Source organism: Mustela lutreola, chromosome 7 (assembly GCF_030435805.1).
Source record: "Mustela lutreola isolate mMusLut2 chromosome 7, mMusLut2.pri, whole genome shotgun sequence".
NCBI classification, from domain to species: domain Eukaryota; kingdom Metazoa; phylum Chordata; class Mammalia; order Carnivora; family Mustelidae; genus Mustela; species Mustela lutreola.
In genome coordinates, this window is record NC_081296.1 from 76,033,691 (window position 1) to 76,055,406 (window position 21,716).

The 21,716-nt window shown below is 40.7% G+C and overlaps 1 protein-coding gene across 4 annotated transcripts in view; it reads right to left on the reverse strand.

Annotated features, from left to right (window-relative positions):
* TRPM7 (transient receptor potential cation channel subfamily M member 7) overlaps positions 1-18,682 on the reverse strand; it is a 113,023-nt gene extending 94,341 nt beyond the window's left edge. For all 4 annotated transcript variants that reach the window (XR_009355572.1, XM_059181532.1, XM_059181533.1 and 1 more), the window contains exons 1-2: positions 18,550-18,682; positions 2,229-2,308 (exon numbers count right to left, since the gene is read on the reverse strand). Coding sequence is in view for 3 of the 4 variants with exons in the window: in XM_059181532.1 (XP_059037515.1) it covers positions 2,229-2,308; positions 18,550-18,552 (83 nt within the window). In the remaining variant the exon portion in view is untranslated. The remainder of the gene's footprint in view (positions 1-2,228; positions 2,309-18,549) is intronic.
* Positions 18,683-21,716: the final 3,034 nt, after the last annotated feature.

Below are 21,716 nucleotides of genomic sequence, written 5' to 3' on the forward strand. Positions count from 1 at the left end.
ATGGGCAGAAGAAATGAATAGACATTTCTCCAAAGACATACAAATGGCCAACAGACAAATGAAAAGATGCTCAACATCATTTGGCATCAGGGAAATACAAATCAAAACCAGAATGAGATACCATGTAATACCAGTCAGAATGGCTAAAATTAACAAGTTAGGAAACAACAATGTTGGCAAGGATGCAGAGAAAGGGGAACCCTCTTACACTGCTGGTGGGAATGCAAACTGGTGAAGCCATTCTGGAAAACAGTATGCAGGTTCCTCTAAAAGTTGAAAATAGAGCTACCCTATGACCCAGCAATTGTACTACTAGGGATTTAACCCAAAGATACAAATGTAGTGATCCAAAGGGGCACCTGCACCCCAACATTTATAGCAGCAATGTCCACAATAGCCAAACAATGAAAAGAGCCCAGATGTCCATGAACAGATGAATGGATAAAGAAGATATGTGGTGTTATATATACACACACACATATATATACATACACACAATGGAATACTACTTAGCCATCAAAAAACTGAATCTTGCCATTTGCAACAACATGATGGAACTAGAGTGTATTACTTTAAACGAAATGAGTCAATCAGAGAAAGACAATCATATATTCTCACTCAATATGTGGAATTTAATAAACAAAACAGAGGATTATAGGGGAAGAGAGGAAAAACTAAAACAAAATGAAATCAGAGAGGGAGACAAACCATAAGAGACTCTTAATCATAGGAACCTGAGGATTACTAAAGGGGAGAGGGGTAATTGGGAAATGGGGTAACTGGGTGATGAACATTAAGGAAGGCATGTGATATACTGGGTATTAATGTAAGACTGATGAACATTGACCTTGACTTCTGAAATCAATGCTATACTATATATATATATATATTTTTTTTTTTTTTTAAGATTTTATTTATTTATTTGACAGAGAGAAATCACAAGTAGACGGAGAGGCAGGCAGAGAGAGAGACAGGGAAGCAGGCTCCCTGCTGAGCAGAGAGCCTGACGCGGGACTCGATCCCAGGACCCTGAGATCATGACCCGAGCCGAAGGCAGCGGCCCAACCCACTGAGCCACCCAGGCGCCCCAATGCTATACTATATATTAATTGGATTTAAATTTTTTTAAAAACTGAAAAAAAATACGAGATTTTGAAAATTTCCAACTTTATTCCCCCTTCTCAAGACTGCTTTGGCTACACAAGGTCTTATGTGGTTTCATTTTAGGATTAATTTGTTCTAGCTCTGAATTTGGCTATGTTTTTGTAGCAGTCATATATCAAATAGACGTAAAAGTTGCAAAGAAGTTAACTGGCTAGAGAACAAGGTTTGATAGGAAATGAGAAAGGTAAGAAGATCCAAAAATCTTATAAATGCCTTTCTCAACTAATTTTTCCTAAGTGTCTATGAAGAGAAGTTCTCCGTATTCTAGAAAATAACTCTTTCTTTGATTTGTCCTTTTAAGTTTTTATCTATTTTTAGGCCTCAGGAAAAGAAATTTATGAAAAATGTTACTTCAATAAATACCTCAAGAGGTCAACTTTTTCTTAAATTTTAACTAGTGTCTTAAATTTTTCTATTATCAAAGCCATGTGAAACATCAAAGTCGGTCAGAATGGTCTACAATCTCTGATGATAGGTTTTTTAGCAGATGCTGAGCTGTATCTATATTCTGACAAATACAGGAACTATTAGGTTTGTATTGATTTCTTTAGCATCAACAAACCATAGTATTGGGTATTCAACAGATGTTCAATAAATAAAAACACATTTTTAATTTCTCAAAATCAGTGGATCAGTTAAAAAAGTCTTAACTGCCCTATCTTTGTAATATACCAGTATGATCTGGGGGAGCTTAGGGATAAAGGAATAATACTCTGAAGAATTCGGAGGTTTTATGCTGCAAACGTCATTAAGAAATCCAGAATACCTTTACTGTGCTAATGATCTCTCCTCTCTCTCTCTTTTTTTTTTTTTAAAGATTTTACTTTTTTTATTTGAGAGAGAGAGAGAGCACACAAGTAGGGATAGGAAAAAGGAGGCTCCCACTGAGCTAGGACCCCAACATGGGTCTCGATCCCAGGACCGCAGGATCATGACCTGAGTCGAAGGCAGACAGACATCAACCAACTAAGCCACCCATAATAATTTTGGTTTTTAATAAGCAAACAGCAATGTGATTTACATCCAAATTTCTAGAAGAACCCAAAAAACAAGGGTATGCTTACCTGTGAGGGTCTTTGGAACTTGGTATAATATATACACATTCCCTCTTGGTCAAAGTGCTTTCTATCCAGGATTTCTGGGACTGAAACAAAAAGTTTTAAAAGATGGTTTATAAATTAATGTAACCCACTGATAGTATAATGAAATAATTTAAAGATAAGTACAAAAAAGAAATAGTTCTATACTATTTAATTTTTTTCCATTCACTAAGCATTTACCAAGAGTATATAGTAAAGACTTACTCAAGACAACACACCTAAATATAACAATCATTCTATTCAAGCCCACTGTGATTTAGATTACTAAATCAACATATTGCAAAGATAATGTTGCTTCACATATTAAGGAGAGGAACATCAAGTTTCAGATGGGCCAAATACCTCAAGAGGGGCTGATATGATCCCAGAAGTGGATCACTTAGAAACGAATTAAAAGTGATTGTAAGATTTAACTAAAAAATATATATATATTTTATTCCTAATTTAAGTATATACAACATAAGGGCGTGGACGGTTAATGGTATACAGACAGAAAAAGATACCAAGCAACTCCTAATCAAAAGAAAAATAGTATCAGGAAAAATAGACCGTAACATCAACAGGGATAGGGTAGGTTATTACATGATTACAAATGTCTGATTCACCAGATTGTGGTTACAATCTTAAATATGTATAACCAAATAGTCGCAAATTCATAATGCAAAAAATTAACAGCATAAGGCAAATCTAAGATCACAGTTGAAGATTAATACATTTCCCTCAATTACTATAAATCTGAAATAATATTTAAAATTTAAAAGGTATTTTTAAATTAATTTTTTATACCACTATTTAAGTTTCTGCCTAGATCCTTAGACTCTCAGACTCTGGATCCTCATCTGCTACTTGTGACTGATTAAAAAGGAAGAAGCATTATGTGCTGGCTCAGATGAAACTTTTATAAATTAGAGTAGATTTTTATAAATTAGAGTAGATTAAACAGAGTAGATTAAAAAACACAGAATCCATCCTCTATACAACACTATCAGGACAGTCCAAAAAGGAAGAGCCAATGTTCTAAAAAGAAACCTCTGAGAGAATAGACATTCTAGACAATATTATGATTGGTGAAGGTCTGCAGGTTCCTCTCAAAACCTTCAGGTACCCCAATAATAAACCTTAGTCTACTCCCCTAATGCTTGCTAATTCTAGTAAATTCTGCCAAAATTCATCTCTCCTGTGAAAGAGTCCCACATCAGGCTCTCTGTTCCATGGGAAGACTGCATCTCCCTATCCCACTCCCCCTGCCCGTGTTCCCTCACTCTCTCTGCATCTCCCTCTGTCAAATAGATAAATAAAATCTTTGGGGGGGGGGGGGAAAGTTGTGTTTTTTTTTTTTTAATTTGTCATAGAGAGCAAGAGTGTGTGTGCGCACGTACTAGCAAGGGGAGCAACAGGTAGAGACAGAAGGAGGTTCCCTGCTGAGCAAGGATTTTGATGAAGGGCTCATCCCAGAACCTTAGGATCGAGACCTGAGCCAAAGGCAACAGCTTAACCAACTGAGCCACCCAGGTCCCCTAAATGGTTCTTTAAGTAGACTCACTCATGTGGGAACAAATTACACCATGATACCCTAGTTATAAAAATCAAAGGATAACCTCTAGAACACAGGGCCCTGTATCAGCAAAATATCCTATATACTAGAGCTCACTTAGCCTAATTCCTCCACCACCTTTCTATTCCAATTAAAATCTGGTATTCCTTTGAAAAACTTGCTTTCCCTACACCTGGGGGCAGGGGGAGCAGGACTGTCTCTAGAATCACTGTACCAAAAATTCGTGTTTGCTTCTAGAATACACCTGGCAAACCCAACCCTGATTCACCTTTATTGCCCAACTTTTCCGTAACTGCTTACTTACTGTTAATGTAACTAGACAAAAGAGAACAATGTCCTCTAGTTCCACTTTAAAACATGGACCACAAACCTCAAATGCTTCTTAATGATGCCCAATAATCACATTATACATCCCTCGTCCATTTTGTCATTCTCCTATATGATTTCACACTACATCCTTCTCTCCTAAACCTCCAAACCTCCTTCTCCATTCTCACTCTCAACAGATGAACTTACTTCCCATTTAACTGAAGAAATTTAAACAACCAGAAGAGAACATGGACAAGCTTCTATCATATATATCCACCATAAGTATCTATACCCACATATTCTGCCTTCTTTCCTGTGACTATACGCACTTCTTTTTAAGTCCAACCATTCCTCTTGTGCCCTAAATCCCATACACCTCATTCAAGGAAATTCTCCACCAATTCCTTATTTTTTTTTTTTTTTGTTTGTTCTTTATTAACTCACTCCCATCAGCACACAACATGTTATTCTTCTCATTTTAAAAAACAAAACACAACAAACTTTTGCTGGACTCCACCTTCCCCTCAAGCTACCACTCCATGACTCTGCCTCCATCTACAGTAGATTCCTGGTAGAAGTTCTTCCCTTTTCTTCTCCTTCCACACTTTCTAAAACTCACTCCAGTCAGGCATTCAAGTCAACCACTCTCTCTAAGTAAGTTTCAATAAAGGATGCCTGGGTCAGTTGCAGCATATGCCTTGGGCTTAGGTCATGAGCCCAGGGTCCAGGGAATGAGCCCCACATCGGGTTCCCTGCTCAGTAGAGAGCCTGCTTCTCCATCTTCCTCTGCTGCTCCCTCTGCTTGTGTGTGCTCTTTCTCTCAAATATATAAAATCTTTAAAAATAGAAAGAAAGAAGCTCCAACAAGATCACCAATGACTTTCCCTAAATCCAAACTTAGAATTTTCAGGGCTCATCTTCATTGACCTATCCAGCAGCATTTAAGAAAGCTGCCATTCTCAACCTTCTTTAAACATCTTCATCAGTTAGTTTGGTCTTCTCTTCACTGGTCACTCCATTAATCTCCCTTGCTGATCCCCCCACTCTTCTTCCCAATCTTTTTCTGTTTTCTTTTTTTTTTTAATATTTTATTTACTTATTTGAAAGAGAGAGCGTGTATGCACACAAGCAGGGAGAACTGCAGAGGGAGAAGGAGGCTCCCCACTAAACAGGGTGCACAACACAAGGGCTTGATCCCACAAACCTGAGATTATGAACGAAGCCAAAGATAGATGCTTAACCGACTGAGCCACCCAGGCACCCCTCTTTCTCCCCAATCTTTGGACTTCTTTTTTTCCAATTATATTCATTCATACTTTGAACTTTTTTTCCCCAATTACATTCACTCTTTCAGTGCTCACATACAGTTTATCACAATATACTGGATGACTCCCAAATTTGTATTTCCATGCTAGATCCCTCCCTAAACTCCATGTTCATATAGCCAACTGCCCACTCAACAGCTTCATTTTGATGTCTAATAGGCATCTTCTTTTTTTTTCTTTTTAAGATTTTTTTTTTTTTTAAGATTGTATTTATTTATTTATTTGTTTGTTTGTTTGACAGAGATCCCAAGTAGGCAGAAAGGCCGGCAGAGAGAGGGAGGAGGAAGCAGGCTCCCCACTGAGCAGAAAGCCTGATGCAGGGCTGGATCCCAGGACTCTGGGATCATGACCTGAGCGGAAGACACAGGCGTTAACCCATCTACTCATTTCTTATAGTCTTCCTCATCTCAGTAAATGTCAACTCTATTCCTCCAGTTCTATTTTCTTAAGGCAAAAATCTTAGTGACATTCTTGATTTTCTCTTTATCGACTTCATAAATAGTCTCATGAGCAAAATCTGACAACTTGCCTTCAAAACATATCCAGAATCCAGCCACTTCCCACTCCTCCACTGCTACTATTCTAGGCCAAGCCATCATCACTTCTTGCCTGGCTTACCAGAATCCATTCACGTCACCCTTGTCATCTTACAGTCTATTCATCATCAGATAAAGTAATATTTTTCCTTTGAAAGAATATAAAAAGAGTTTTTTTTTTTTTTTTTTAAAGATTTTATTTATTTACTTGAGAGAGAGACAGTGAGAGAGAGCATGAATGAGGAGAAGGTCAGAGAGAGAAGCAGACTCCCCATGGGGCTGGGAGCCCGATGCGGGACTCGATCCCGGGACTCCAGGATCATGACCTGAGCCGAAGGCAGTCGTCCAACCAACTGAGCCACCCAGGCGTCCCTAAAAAGAGTTTTTTCAGTGTGTATTTGGATATGCAACAATTTGAAATTATTTTAACAATCATTAATGCACAAAATCTTACATGTCATACAACTCTATGCCAAGATTCCAACTTTCTTCCATGCAACAGAGATGAAGATCTAAATGGAAACCTAGCTAAGTCTTAAGCATAAAGTAATATTTTGAAAAATAAATAGGGTTGCCTGGGTGGTGCTGTTGGCTTTAGCTACTTATAACAATAAGGGGGACAAGCTAAGGATAACATGCAACATAGCTACACCTCAAAGACATTAAGTAAAAAAAGTAAGGCACCTAAGATCACATAATTGCACTTACATGAAATTTCTAGAAAAGACAAAACCACAGAAACAATGTTTAGTAAACACCTGAGGCTGAAAGTAAGAACAGTGATAAATTGCAAACAAATATAAGAGAACTTTGTGAGAGGACAGAAGTGTTCTAAAACTGCATTGTGGTGGCTATAAAACTAAATAAATGTATTACGAACCATCAAGGGATGCCTAGGTGGGCCAGTCGGTTAAGTGTCTGTTGTCAGCTCAGGTCCAGATGCCAGGTTCCTTGGATCCAGCCTCCCCTCCCCCAACGCTCAGCCAGGGAACCTGCTTCTTCCTCTCCTTCCTTCCCTGTCACCCTGCTCATGCTCTCTCTCAAAAAAATAAATAAAATCTTTTTTTTTTTTAATCAAACATATATACTTACAAAGGGCAAATTTTAGAATATGTGCATTATACCAAAATGAAGTTGTCTGAAAGGCAGGGGAGGGTTGTTAAGAAAGATGTAAAACAGAATGAAGAGGTCAAATGAATGTTTAATCAGAGTTCCAGAAGGAGAAAAGGGAAAGAATGGGCAAAGGCAATGTTTAAAGAGATAAGAAGACTTTCCCAGAACTGATGAAAAACACCAATCTATAGATTCTGAGAACCCAACATGAAGATAAAGAAAAAAACCTTAAAATACAGTTAATTTAGAGTAAGTCAGAGATAGAATATTCCAGAAGTGATCTACTACAGTTACAAGTTCATAAAATGCCTTTAGGCATATGTTTTCAAATGCAAACTCCCTGAAGACAGTGGTTGTTTTATTGTTTTGTTTTGAGTAACCTCTACACCCAACATGAGGATCCAATTTACAACCACTAGATCAAGAATCACATGCTTTTCGACTGAGCCAAGCCAGGCACCCCAGAAAGTGGTTGTTTAGAATTTGCTCTGTATAACAAATGAAGGTCAAAGGAGTACAAATTGGGGAGGGGGAAGGGGGCCGCGCGGGGTGTCTTCCTAGGTGCTAACGAAATAAAGACTCCCATAACACCACAAGCTTGGCATGGTCTCTCAGAAAAACAAACTGGGATCACAGATTGCACACAAGGCAGCGTCAACTATTCCACTTTGGTGGGAGACCCTAGATCAACCATGCAGCAGACAGCTTAGGTGCAAGATGATAAGATACACAATGAGTAGTAGATTTCAAAGTCCTCCACAAGGGAAATGTTCAGTTTCAGGAGTCACTGCACAAAGGGAAACCCAAAGCCATGACTCCTCTATTACTAGATATAAGTTCCCAATCCACATATAATTTACCCATATTATCACATAAAAGATGCTGCCTAAAAAAACAGTTCACATTGCATCTTTTGTAAACCCTTTGCCCAAAATAAAAGTAACAAGAGATAACTTTAGGTAGTAGATACATTGTGTTTGTCAGGCACTGTTCTAAATATCTTATATGTATTAACTCATCCTATGCTCACAGTAATTCTAATTCTATAAATTGGGTACTATTAGTATCCCCAGATTATAGATGCAGCGACTACTTAGACATAGAAGTTAGTGAACTGCTCAAAGTCACACAGCTAATAGTTTGCCCTGACTCCAAAACCTCTACTGATTTTTTTTTTAAAGATTTTATTTATTTATTTGACAGAAATCACAAGTAGACGGAGAAGCAGGCAGAGAGAGAGAGGGAAGCAGGCTCCCCGCTGAGCAGAGAGCCCGATGCGGGACTCGATCCCAGGATCCTGAGATCATGACCTGAGCCGAAGGCAGCGGCTTAACCCACTGAGCCACCCAGGCGCCCCAAAACCTCTACTGATTTTTTAAGAAAAATTTAAAATAAGTATTTCAAGACCACTTGATGACATGCTTTAAATAAGCCACTGAGCAGAAATACATTAAAGGGGGAATTCCTATGTGATCGTTCCGTATATAATTTTCTGAACATGGGAAAAACGAAAACAGAAGGGCTAAAATACTTCTAAAAGACATTGTTTTCTTGTTTTTGTTTTTGTTTTTCAAAGTCCCAACATGAGCATACTTCCTCACTTCTCTGCAGCTATGTAGCTGAAGAGTTGAGGCTTTTGAGTCAGAGTGTCAGGTTCAAACCCCTGCTCTGCTGCTTACGTTCTTTGTGACCCCAGGCAAGTTCCAAAACTCTCTGATCTTCAGATCCCTTATCTGTTCTTCCTTTCTTTACCTCTGCTGGGCTGGTAGCCAGCTGCAGACCCAAGCTCCACTTTCAGCTTCAGGTCCAGCTGGCTCAAAGGAACTCCAAGCATGTCTCATTTTCTTTCTGGGACCAGTGGCTAAGGAAGGCAAGTTCTTCTCATAGTGTCTTTCAGTTCTGTCTCTCACTAAAAGGTACTGTTAATTACTAACTACTGCTAACTAGTATTAGCTTTTCCCCTATTCTGTTCCTTAGCTGCAGCCTGCCTGAAACAATGCTAGCTAATAGTTCAAACAGGGTTGGGGATGGAGGAATCAGATCAACAGATTTCAAAATGACTGCTCTACAGCAATGAACTAATGGCCCAGTTAAGTCTAAATGCTGGTTTGCAAAACTTTGGATATATATTCACTGAAATACTCCTAAAATTGAATGACAGGTATATATGTGTCCTAAAAAATAGGCCTTGGCCAGATTGGCCAACACGGCATGGTATATCAACCCATGCTCTGAATCCCACAAAAGCGTGGATCTTTTCATGTTCCTCTGAGTCAATTCAATCCAACAAGCATGTACCACACCCTTCATATTCTTCTACATGGTTTCTTCAACACTAAAATACCTCTACCCACTTCTACCATCCCAGCAGATCCTTGTATTAAGTAATAGTTGCTTTTCAGTGACAGGGGAAGAATTAAAGAATTAAAGAATTTTAGGTGTTCATTAATGAAGTTATTTTTCTTGCAGCAATTTGAATAGAAAAAGCATTTAAGGGGTGCCTGGGTGGCTCAGTCAGTTAAGCATTCAACTCTTGGCTGGCTCAGGTCTGATCTTAGGGTCATGAAATTGAGCCTCACATCAGATTCTGTGCTGTCCCTACCCACTCCCAAAAGCATTCAAATAAAGCATATATATATACATACATTATACATTTACACACACGCGCGCGCACATAAAACCTGAACACCAGTGAGCAAAAAATCTAGTACTCTTGAGTACAAATATCTAGCTTTTTTCCAGAAACAATGGTCTTTTCTAATCACCATCAACCTAAGACACTCCAGTCACTTTAGGTATTCATTTTTTGAGTATTTTGATAAAATAAATAACTACTCAAAACAGGAATGCTGTCGGGATTTCAGGTCTTAGTACAAATCTTGCTCACAGATTAGTTTCATTTTACCATTCTTAATTCTAAACAAACAGCCAGTACTATCCCTTCACAACCTCAAATCTTCCATGGTAGTTTCTAATTGGCAAATCCATCCAAAATTTTAATGAAATGGTCTGCTAAGTCACTTAAATTGTTATCACTCTTGATGCTCACAAATTTTTACCAAATTTTGTGCCTACATTTGTATGTTTCAAGACTATCTCTTACAGCTTCCTCAACATTAAGTATTCACCAATTCTGCTTATTTCGAAGGCTTACTGCCTTTCACTTTGTTTGTGTAGTTGTCAAGTGTAAATATATTCTCCCCACACACAGCATTCCTGTTTTTCACGGCCCTCATTTATTGCATTAGGGATTGGCTTCGCACACCTGATAGCCACATACCCCAGGTAACAGTTATAAATCCTTTCCAATAATAGGTTTCTGCATTTTTTGAAATTCTGTTTCTGCTCTGCCGTCAGATACCCAATGAAATGTGCCTTTAATTCTCAACATATAAATTCTGATTTATACTTCTTTTGCTCGCCTGCATTACTGAATTTTACCAAGAGGTGGCATACTCTAAACACAAACCTAAAAATTCTTTTTTTATTTTATTTATTTATTTATTTATTTGACAGAGAGAAATCACAAATAGGCAGAGAGGCAGACAGAGAGAGGAAGGGAAGCAGGCCCCCTGCTGAGCAGAGAGGCCGATGCGGGACTCGATCCCAGAACCCTGAGATCATGACCTGAGCCGAAGGCAGCGGCTTAACCCACTGAGCCACCCAGGCGCCCCTAAAAATTCCTAAACTTAACAATCTTTTTTTTTTTTTTTTAAAGATTTATTTATTTATTTATTTGACAGAGAGAGAGATCACAAGTAGGCAGAGAGGCAGGCAGAGAGAGAGAGGAGGAAGCAGGCTCCCTGCTGAGCAGAGAGCCTGATGCGGGGCTCGATCCCAGGACCCTGGGATCATGACCTGAGCCGAAGGCAGAGGCTTAACCCACTGAGCCACCCAGGCGCCCCAAATTCCTAAACTTAAATGCTTCAAGTGAAGTAAAAACTAAATCCGAACACAGAATGTTAGCACTAGAAAGAAACTTTTATTTCAAGATTTTTATTTATTTAGAGAGATACAGCAAATGGGCAGGAGGGGTAGAGGGAGAGAAAGAAAGAGAATCTTAAGCAGGCGTCACGCCCAGCACAGAGACCAACAAGGAGCCGATCTCAAAACCCCAAAATCATGACCTGAGGGAAATCAAGAGTCTGACACTTAACAGAGTGACCCACCGAGGCATATACTATAAAGCAAACAATGATGGGACACAAGCTGGCTCACCTGGGGTTGAGTTCAAGCCCCACAATGGGTGTGGAAATTACTAAAATAAAACTTTAAAAAAACAAGAAAATACTGATAAATGATTACACTAAATTAAAAAGCAATGTAACATCAACAGCCTAAAAAATAAGTAAACAGCCTACCATTAACCAAGTGAAAAATTAAAAAGCTACAGGCTGGAGAAGATATTTGCAGCTCATAAATCACTCTCCCCCTAAGTTTTCAGGATACCTAAAGAACTTCTACAAGCAAATAAATAAGAAAAAGATAATCCAATAGAAAACTGAGAAAAGATTATAAATAGGCAATTCACAAGAGAGGAAGGAACCACCGCCAAAAACCCATAACCTGAAATACTCAGGTATTAGTGGTGACATGCAAATTAAAACAATGGGGAACTATTTCATATTCATGAGTCCAGCAAAATAAAAGAACCCAATCAATGAAGTGTGGCAAAGATATTGAAAGAAGTAGGAACCCTCATATACTTTACAGGAAATATAAACCACACAACTACTCTGGTCAACACTTTAGCAATATCTATAAAATTGAAGATGCACCTATCTTATGATTTATAATTCCACTTCCAATATATATGTATCCTAGAAAAATTCTCACATTTGTACATAAGATGATACATACAAGAATGCTTTATCACTGTATGTAAAAAACTGGAAATAATCAAACTGCCTAATAACAGTAAAATGGACAACAGTATATCCATATAATATATAGCAGTTAGAAGAGGCGAACTAAGTACGCATGGCAAGGCTGTTGTGCAGAGAAGTAAACTGTTTACTTGAATGGAAATAAAGACAAAGAAAAATAAATAAAAACAAAATAACAGGAGTAAACTAGACTTCACATGTATTATTAAGATGAATAAATCTCCAAAAACCTAATATTGATTTTTACAAAAGTCCATATATATAAAACTTACAAATATCAAATTTCCAAGTCAAATTTTCATTCATATTCAAACTAATCTAGTAATTGCAAAACTCCTTCTAAAAGTGATATATATCTAAGTTATTTTTTATCAACTCAAATAAGTAACTCATATCAAGACCCACAGATAGGGGTGCCTGGGTGGCTCAGTGGGTTAAGCCTCTACCTTCGGCTCAGGTCATGATCCCAGAGGCCTGGGATCGAGTCCCGCACAGGGCTCTCTGCTCAGCAGGGAGCCTGCTTCTCCTCATCTCTCTCTCTGTCTGTCTCTCTGCCTATTTGTGATCTCTCTCTCTCTGTCAAATAAATAAATAAAATCTTTAAAAAAAAAAAAAAAGACCCACAGATAGCCAAATAATACTCACACTAAATTAATCTCTATTTTTCTGTATTTGAGTACATCTAGATACCAAGCTTAAAAAAGGCACTTAATAGCCTGGATGGCTCAGTCATTTAAGCGTAGTACTTGGTGTTTCAGCTCAGGTCAGGTCATGATCTCAGAGTCGTGGGAACCAGCCCCACATAGGGCTCTGCACTCAGCATGGAGTCTTGAGATTCTCTACCCTTCCCTCTGCTCCTGCCCCCAACTCAAGCATTAGTGCTCTTGCTCTCTCTCTCATAAATAAATCTTTAAAAACAAACAAACAAAAACCAGGCACTTAAGGCGGAGTCACTTAAAAAAAAAAAAAAAGACTGTAAAATTTATCATATACTGAACGGTTTCTCAAAAAAATAAGGGGACGGGCATAGGGTGGCTCAGTCAGTTAAACACTGGACTCTTGACTTCTACTCAGGTTGTAATCTCAGGATCCACGTGGGTTCTGCACAGGGTATGGAGCCTGCTTGAGATTCTCTCTCCCTCTCACCCTGCCCCTCCCCTACTACCTCTAAAAAAATAAAATAAGGGAAAGAGAAACCTAGAATGAAATAACAGATCAATGGCAATAATCATCAATGGCTACTACTAAAATTATTATGTAAACGTCTAATGAAGAACTTTACCACGGAAAGATCAGGCAGCTAACAACAGCAAACCCACTGGTCAATCCTAACATAACAACAACAACAACAACAAAAACAGAAAGCATGTGCTTCTTGTGATGCAATACAAGATACATAGCACAACCTGTGAAGTACTCTTGCCAAAATATCATACTACAATCTGATCAAATCCCCAGATTAACCACAGGAAATAGAGAAGAAACAAGTTACATCACACGATACGGATGCATCCAACAGAATCTAAACTGTGGGAAATTCTATAGAGCAAATGATCTGGATTTTTCTCACTAAATAAATGGTAAGTGACACACACACACACACAAAAAAGGGGGCTGCTACAGAATGAAACACTTATTTATCAACCAGATGCTGTATGGAATTCTTCAGATGCTGATTTAAATAAACAAACCAAAAGAAGAAAAACATGAAACAATCAGGGAAATAGGCCAAATATTTAATAATATTAAAGAATTACTAATTTTTCAAGTGTGCTAATAGTAATGTGGATGTATTATGAATCATATTTAGAGATATACACAATGAAGTATTTACAGATAAAAATGTCTGAGATTTGCTTTTAAGTTATCCATTTGAGAAGGAATGGGGGGAAAAAAGAGAAGGAATGGGGGGAGTAATAGAAGACACAAAATATACATTTCAAACTGTCAAAACTGGTCATGGATGTATGGTGAATCATTCTATTATATTTCTTTATGTATGAAATCTCCTCTATTAGAAGGATAAAGAGAGTATCAGAGCACAAGACCAAAAACATCTGATTGGTGGAACTCTCAAACTTTTGCAACTGCTTAAGCCTCAGTAGACCTTCATTTAAAAATAAAAACCAGGGGGCACCTGGGTGGCTCAGTGGATTAATCCTCTGCCTTCGGCTCAGGTCATACTCTCAGGATCCTGGGATCGAGCCCCCCCACGCTCTCTCTCTGCCTGCCTCTCTGCCTGCTTGTGATCTCTCTCTCTCTGTCAAATCAATAAATAAAATCTAAAAAAAAAAAAAAAATCAAAACCAGGGGCACCTGAGGTGGCTTGATTGGTTCGGCTCCAGTCATAATCCCAGGGTCCTGGGACTGAGCCCCTCGCCTTGTATCAGGCTCCCTGCTCACCAGAGGGCCTGCTTCCCCTCTCCTGCTGCTCCCCGGTTTGTACTCTCCTGCTCTCTGCCAAATTAAAAAAAAATCTTTAAAAAAAAATAAAAACAAAAAATGTACATTTTAAGTATTGCCTTTAAGAGTTACATTTGCATATTTTAAGTAATGACTTCAAGTAAAACATGTTTTCATTGTATGTCTGGTTTTTATTACTGACATTTGCCAATACACACACACATACTTTAGAGCACACAAAAGTAACCAAGTAACCAAGTTCTAAATATTCTAAATCCTAAACATCTCAATCTGTTCCTCCTTCCACTACTACTTTGTTTCAAGACCTTGACACTTGGTCAGTCTTGCTATAGCCTTCTCCTTTATGGGTCTCTTTTTCCAATTTAAACACACTCCACTCACCCCCATATTGTTTCCTTAAGTGGATCCCCAACATCTCCAGTATGAAATCCAAACTTTTACGACATTCATTGTCCTCAGAAATATGGTCCTTGGGGCACCTGAGCAGCTCAGTCAGTTGAGGGTCCAACTCTTGGTTTTGGCTCAGGTCATGATCTTAGGGTTTTGAGATTGAACCCTGCCTCAGAGTCTGTCTTCAGCAGGGTATTTTGTTTGAGATTCTCTCCCTCTCCCTCTGTCCCCCACCCCTACTCACACATGCTCTCTCTTTAAAATAAATAAATCTTTTCTTTTTAAGATTTTATTTACTTATTTGACAGAGAGAGACACAGTGAGAGAGGGAACACAAGCAGGGGGAGTGAGAGAGGGAGAAGCAGGCTTCCCGCCAACCAGCGAACCAGATGCAGGGATCGTCCTCGAGCCTAAGGCAGAAGCTTAACAAAAGAGCCACCCAGGCTCCCCATACATAAATAAATCTTAAAAAAAGAAAAAGGAATCTGGTCTTTGTCTCTAAAACATTTCCACCAGTACCCAATATCATCCCATATTCCACTCATTTCAAACTGCTTAAAGTACATGTACAGTAGTTCCCAGAATAAACTAGGGATGTTCTTCTCTTCTAAAGCTGTTTCCTTGGACTAAAACCACCAACTCAATGCCCCTATTTCCAGGTTAATTCCAATTCCTACCAACTCTGTAAGACTCCCCTTTACCATCAACTTTTGTGCAAACTCACCCAGACTTTCCTTTCTCTCCTTTATTACCCCATATTTTCAAAGTAATCTATGCAATAGTATCATATCACCCTTCTGGCTTTTGCCTATCTGTACTGCCTTTCAAAACTATTAAGTACCTCAGTGTCTGCAATAGAGTAGACGCTAAATTGTTGTTTTATGATGCACGCATCTTCCACTAACAACAACTAGATCTTTTATAAATAACTAGAACATAAGCTGTCTGAAAGCGGAAAACTTGTCTAACACATGGCACGCCAGTGCCTATCACAGTGCTTAGAATATATGAATAACTGGGATGCCTGGGTGGCTCAGTTAGTTAATCATCTGCTTTCAACTCAGGTCATGATCCCAGGGTCCTGGGATTGAGTTTCAGGCTCCTTGCTCTGTGGGGAGCCTACTTCTCCTTTTATCTGCTGCTTCCCATTTGTGCTCTCTCCCTCTTTGACAAATAAATAACATCTTTTAAAAAAGAATATATTAAACACTAAATAACCAATTACCAAATACTAAAAACAAATATTTCTGTAGCCATGGTGGGCAATTTTGTATAAAACTTGATTCCACTCCAGTTTTTAACTTTGTTTTTGGTATCTTGTTTGTTTTGTTTTGTGTTTTTTTGGTTGGCTGGCTGCTTAAATGTTTTTTTTTTTGAATGCAGGAAAATTTTGTATGCTTTCTTTTAGTGTCAAAGAAAAAACTGATTACCAGAAGCAAATACTTTATTTTTTTTGAAGATTTATTCTGATTTGAGGGAGAGAGAAAGATCTAGCGTGCCAAGTGCTCAAGCTGGGGGAAGGACAGAGAGAAGGAGACAAGCAGACTCTCCACTGAGTGGGGAGCCTGACACAGGGCTCGATCCCAGGACCCTGAGCCAAAACCAAGTCAGATGCTTAACCAGCTGAGCCACCCAGGTGGCTCCCAGAATCAAATACTTTAATAGTTTACAATAAGATCTGTAGTGTAGATAGGACACACTTCATTGAACTTTTAGGTCACACTTTGACTAAAATTTGAGGAGGCTCAACAAATTATCATTATTGGACAACCTCAGTTTTCAGTTTTAAGTTTCCACTATGGTTTAATTGGAAATTGTAAAGAAGGGGGGAAAAACTACACAGCAGGAGTCAGGACTCAAGCAATGACCCTCAATTTCAAATTTTACAATGAGAATTTCTCCCTGGAGAATCAACAGGATTGTATGCATGTACAATCAACACTGAGTTAATATTATGTGCCACAGACAGTGCACAACTTATGTATATAAACTTAAGTTGGGGGGAGAGGGGCATCTGCCACCAAAAAAGCCTGGACATAAATGAAAAGACAGCAGAAACAGGAGAAATTCACACCGCATCTTAATTTTTGAAGGTTGGGTTTCAAGGCAGGTATGAAAAAGACATTAAGAGGCTGAATTTAAGGAGAGCATCTGAGGTAAGACTAAGAAATTATAGACTTTCACTAGAAAGTCATTAGAAATAAAGCTATCTGGTTTGAAGATGATGAATCATCTTGATTTCCATTTTCTAAAGTATCTAAAAACGTTTTTCAAAATAGTGAAATGGGTGTGCTCAGATTTATCCTATTTACCATCAAAAAAAAAATCTATACACATAACTGAAGAGTCAGTATTAATGGTTTGCTTTTTCCATTAAAAAGGCACTATGGGGGGCGCCTGGGTGGCTCAGTGGGTTAAGCCTCTGCCTTTGTCTCAGGTCATGGTCTCAGGGTCCTGGGATTGAGCCCCACATCGGGCTCTCTGCTCAGCGGGGAGCCTGCTTCCGCCTCTCTCTCTGCCTGCCTCTCTGCCTACTTGTGATCTGTGATCTGTCTGTCAAATAAATAAATAAAATCTTAAAAAAAAAAAAAGGCACTATGGTTCAACTTTTCCCTCCAAAATAGATTCTCTTAACACCCATTTAATTAATTTAAAAATCTGGTGTCAGTAACCCTTTTTTAAAAATTAAGGAAAAAAGTAAAATGACGCTTTTGTTGACTTTCCATAGAAGGTGGAAAATAGTGTAAGGTGCACTACTTATTCAGAGTATAACAATATTCGTGGTTTCACTTTTGTATGGCACTTGAATTAACTTCTGGAGAAAAGTAAACCCTGCCAGACTCCAGCAGAGGGAGAGACGTTTGCATGAAACCTATCAAGTACTGACCAGAAAAGCACTTTGCTCTTCAAGTTCCTGATCTCAATTACTTTCTTTGTAAACTTCCAATCGGATTCCTGGCCTTAACAATAACAACAAAAAGCTCCATCAAAAGCTGCAATGCACCGAATCCATCTCCACTGTATATGGTAGGTTTAAAACCCCTCTCTAGGGCAACGGATGAGAAAGTTCGACATAAATACCAGTAACACGTCGCCTCGGTACCCACAGCAACGTCCCAATAAAAATCCTTAATTCTTGCTAAGGAAAACTGGAAACCAGATCTGCCACCAATATCGTCAAATCCCTCCTCTTTGGCTCCAGACGGAAAACGTACCTGTGGAGTATCCGCTGCGCAAGCAAATACGGCACAGCTCCAATCCCGCGTCCTCTATCCCTTTTGTGTTTCCTCCCAGCCCTCCTTCCCTTTCCAAGCCGAACTTGAGCACAGCATTTGGCTCCCTTATCTGCCAGCAACTGGCGCCAGGAGGAACGCGCTCCCGGGAGATGCGGAGCTTGGAGGCTGAGCGCTGCGTCTGGCGCGCTGCGGCCGCTCGGCTCTAGCAGGTACTCCCTGGCTCGCGCCTCTGCCGCCTCGAGGGGCCCCTCGCTGGAGCCAGGTCCCGGCTCGGGGCATTCCCGCGGCCAGCTGTCGTGCCAGATTTGCTACCTGCTTCCTGCCCCTCACCCCCGAACGAACCGCACTCCCGTCCCGCCAGGGCAAGTCCGGAAGCCTCAAGGCAATTCCGGGCTCCTTCGCCCCAGAAAGCACGGCTCCGGACGCACACTTGCCAGTCAGGTCCAACCCCCTTCCCTGCCAGTCACCCCTCAGGGCCATTCCCCCGCCGGGGCCTGCGTGGGTCCAGTACCATTCTCCTCACGGGGCGGACTCCGGAAGGGCAGCAACTCCACCTCCTCCTCCTCCGCGGCCTGTAGCCATCTATTGGGAAGCGTCTCCGAAGGCGGCAGCAGAGGCCGCCGGACAAGGACAGCCCAGGGAAACCTTCTCAGAACTAACTCAGCTCCGGCGCTAGCAGCAGAAGCTGAGTCTTTCATAATTGTGCGACCAACTCCTCCGGGTGACTGGCCAGAGGGACGCGCCCGCGCCCGCCTCCGCCGGCGACGGGCCTGGAGACAGACCACGTGAGGGGCGCGTCGTGTGCGTCGCCGCCCGCGGGCTGGGTCACGTGAAGGGCGCGCGCTCCCTCCCATCCAGGCCGCCTCCCTCCGTGCCGCGCGCACGCGCCGGGCACGGGCGCCTCCGCCTACCGCTCCGGGTTTCCCGTGGAGGGTCGGGTGATTACTCAGGGTCTCCATTGGCTACCTGGGCGGGCCTCGCACCGACATGTGTCCTGCCCCCCCACCCCCGGGAATGGAACTCGAGGGTGCTATAGTGAAGGCTGAAGTTTCCGGGCCTCTGGGATCCAGCCTGCAGTTACGGCGTGGTCTCATCTCCGCTAGCCGGGCCTGGCCGCCGTCCGCTACACCAACTGGGCCTGGCCCCTGCCTACGCTGTCCTGCGGCGTTTCCCAGCCTCTTCTCTGCTCGTCCAAAGTGCCACATCATCTTCTCACCCCAGATCACGTTCTTCCTCCAACTTCCTCTGTTTCTGCCAGAAAAAAATTCTCCCACATTTAACTGTGGGCTCCAACCTTTCCTTCCAGAGATGTCCCCCACAGACAACGCATACACCACCCGCCCTAACCAAAAGGCTGCGGATTGTTCCCGGGCCTCATAACAGCCTCTCTGCTTGTTGTTTTCCTTCGCTAAGCCCGGGTTTGACTAACAGCGTTAGGTTACTAACTTGTTTTTCCGCATAAGAGCTTTCTGCTCCCAAGGAAGAAGTTTGTCAGTCTGACCCTCTATTACCTGGCTCTATCGCAGCCCTTTTTTAAACACAGCTTTATCGAGGAATAACTGATGTACAAGAACCGTCACATATTTAAATGTGCAATTTCACAAGTGTCGACATGGGTATACACTCCCGAAATCACCATGATCAAGATAGTGAACGTGTTCATCACCCCCCAGTTTCGTCCCTTCCTTCATAATCGCTCCATCCTGTTCCTCCCCATTCCCATCCCTTAGCAGTCACTGATCTGCCTTCTGTCAATATAGATTAGTTTGCATATTTCAGGGATTTATATAATGGAATCATACAGTGTGTACTTTTTGTTGTTGTTCTGGCTTCTTTGGGCGTAATGTTATGACCCACAGTTCAGTGAAATAGGATCTTCTCTCCAACAAAACTAATCTGCGCATTGCTTTACCTGACAAGCTTGGGCCATGCTTATGAACAGTCTTCAAGTATTCTGTATTCCTTCCCCATCTGGCAGGTCCAGCAGGACCGAGGTTAAAACAAAAATGTTCTATTATGGGGCGCCTGGGTTGCTCAGTGGGTTAAGCCGCTGTCTTCGGCTCAGGTCATGATCTCAGGGTCCTGGGATCGAGTCCCACATCGGGCTCTCTGCTCAGCAGGGTGCCTGCTTCCTCCTCTCTCTCTGCCTGCCTCTCTGCCTACTTGTGATCTCTCTCTGTCAAATAAATAAAATCTTTTAAAAAAAATGTTCTATTATATGTGTCATTCCTTTCCTACTAGATTATCAACGCCTTGGGGCAGGAATTTTGTCTAATTTACGGGTCCCTTCAATAAAGGTTTATTTTCTAGATCTCAGCTGGGCCTACACATTTCTTGCCTTAAGGGAGTTTGTAGTCTAGAAGGTGGAGACAAATCGGAAGATCAAAATACAATGAGATAAGAGTGCTTTGTTTTCCTGAGTCTTTGTGACTCTGGCCTTTTTTGTACCCACAAGTGCTTCACCCCTTGTTTGGATGATGTAGAAAGGTAGTAAGAATAGCTCCATGGCACTTGATCTCCCAAACTCTTGCTAATAGGAGCATTTAGTTTTTTGTGGGTTTTTTTAAAGATTTATTTATTTGTGAGAAAGAGCGAGAGCAGGAGCAGGTAGGGACAGAAGAAGACAGAATCTTAAGCAGGCTTCATGCCCAGCCCAGATGCAGGGCTCAATCTCACAACCCCACCAGAGATCATGACCTGAGCTGAAATCCAGAGTCAGACATGTAACTGACTGAGCCACCCAGGTACCCCTTGGAGCATTTAGTTTAGAGTTAGAAATGAGGAATATAATTATTCTTGGGGTGCCTGGGTGGCTCAGTGGTTAAATCCTCTGCCTTCGGCTCAGGTCGTGATCTCAGGGTCCTGGGATGGAGCCCCACATTGTGCTCTCTGTTCAGCAGGGAGCCTGCTTCCTCCTCTGTCTCTCTGCCTGCCTCTCTGCCTACTTGTGATCTTTGTCTGTCAAATAAATAAATAAAATCTTTTTTAAAAAATGAGGAATATAATTATTCTTTAATTGAACTAATGAAAATTTTTAATTCACAAGTTATCAGAAGCCCTGAAGTTCACACATGCTGATTTTCCGTGAATTTATTCATTAAAAAGTCAATTTGGGGAATGAATTTATTCATTAAAAAAAAAAGTACTGAGTTCCTAAGACTATGTTAGAAACAGCCCTCTTTAATGTTCAGGGATGAACAAGATGGATACATTCAGTGTTTCAGAAAATGTTCATTAAATGCTCTCTCTGTCTCCCTTTTTTCCACAGGGGCTCTGTTTCCATTTTGGTCAATGACATCACTATTTCCCACTCTTACTGTATCACATACTCATTCTCCTCCCTATCCTTCCCCTAATTATTTGCAACAATTCAAGAAACATTTATTGCTACAGTTTGTTTAAAGTAGTAAGTGAAGTGTTATATGTGATCTTTTTTAAAAAATGAAAAAGTAGGGGCGCCTGGGTGGCTCAGTGGGTTAAGCCGCTGCCTTCGGCTCAGGTCATGATCTCAGGGTCCTGGGATCGAGCCCCGCATCAGGCTCTCTGCTCAGTGGGGAGCCTGCTTCCCCCTCTGTCTCTGCCTGCCTCTCTGCCTACTTGTGATCTCGCTCTCTGTCAAATAAAATAAATAAAATCTTTTTTAAAAAAAATGAAAAAGTAGGGCGCCTAGGTGGCTTT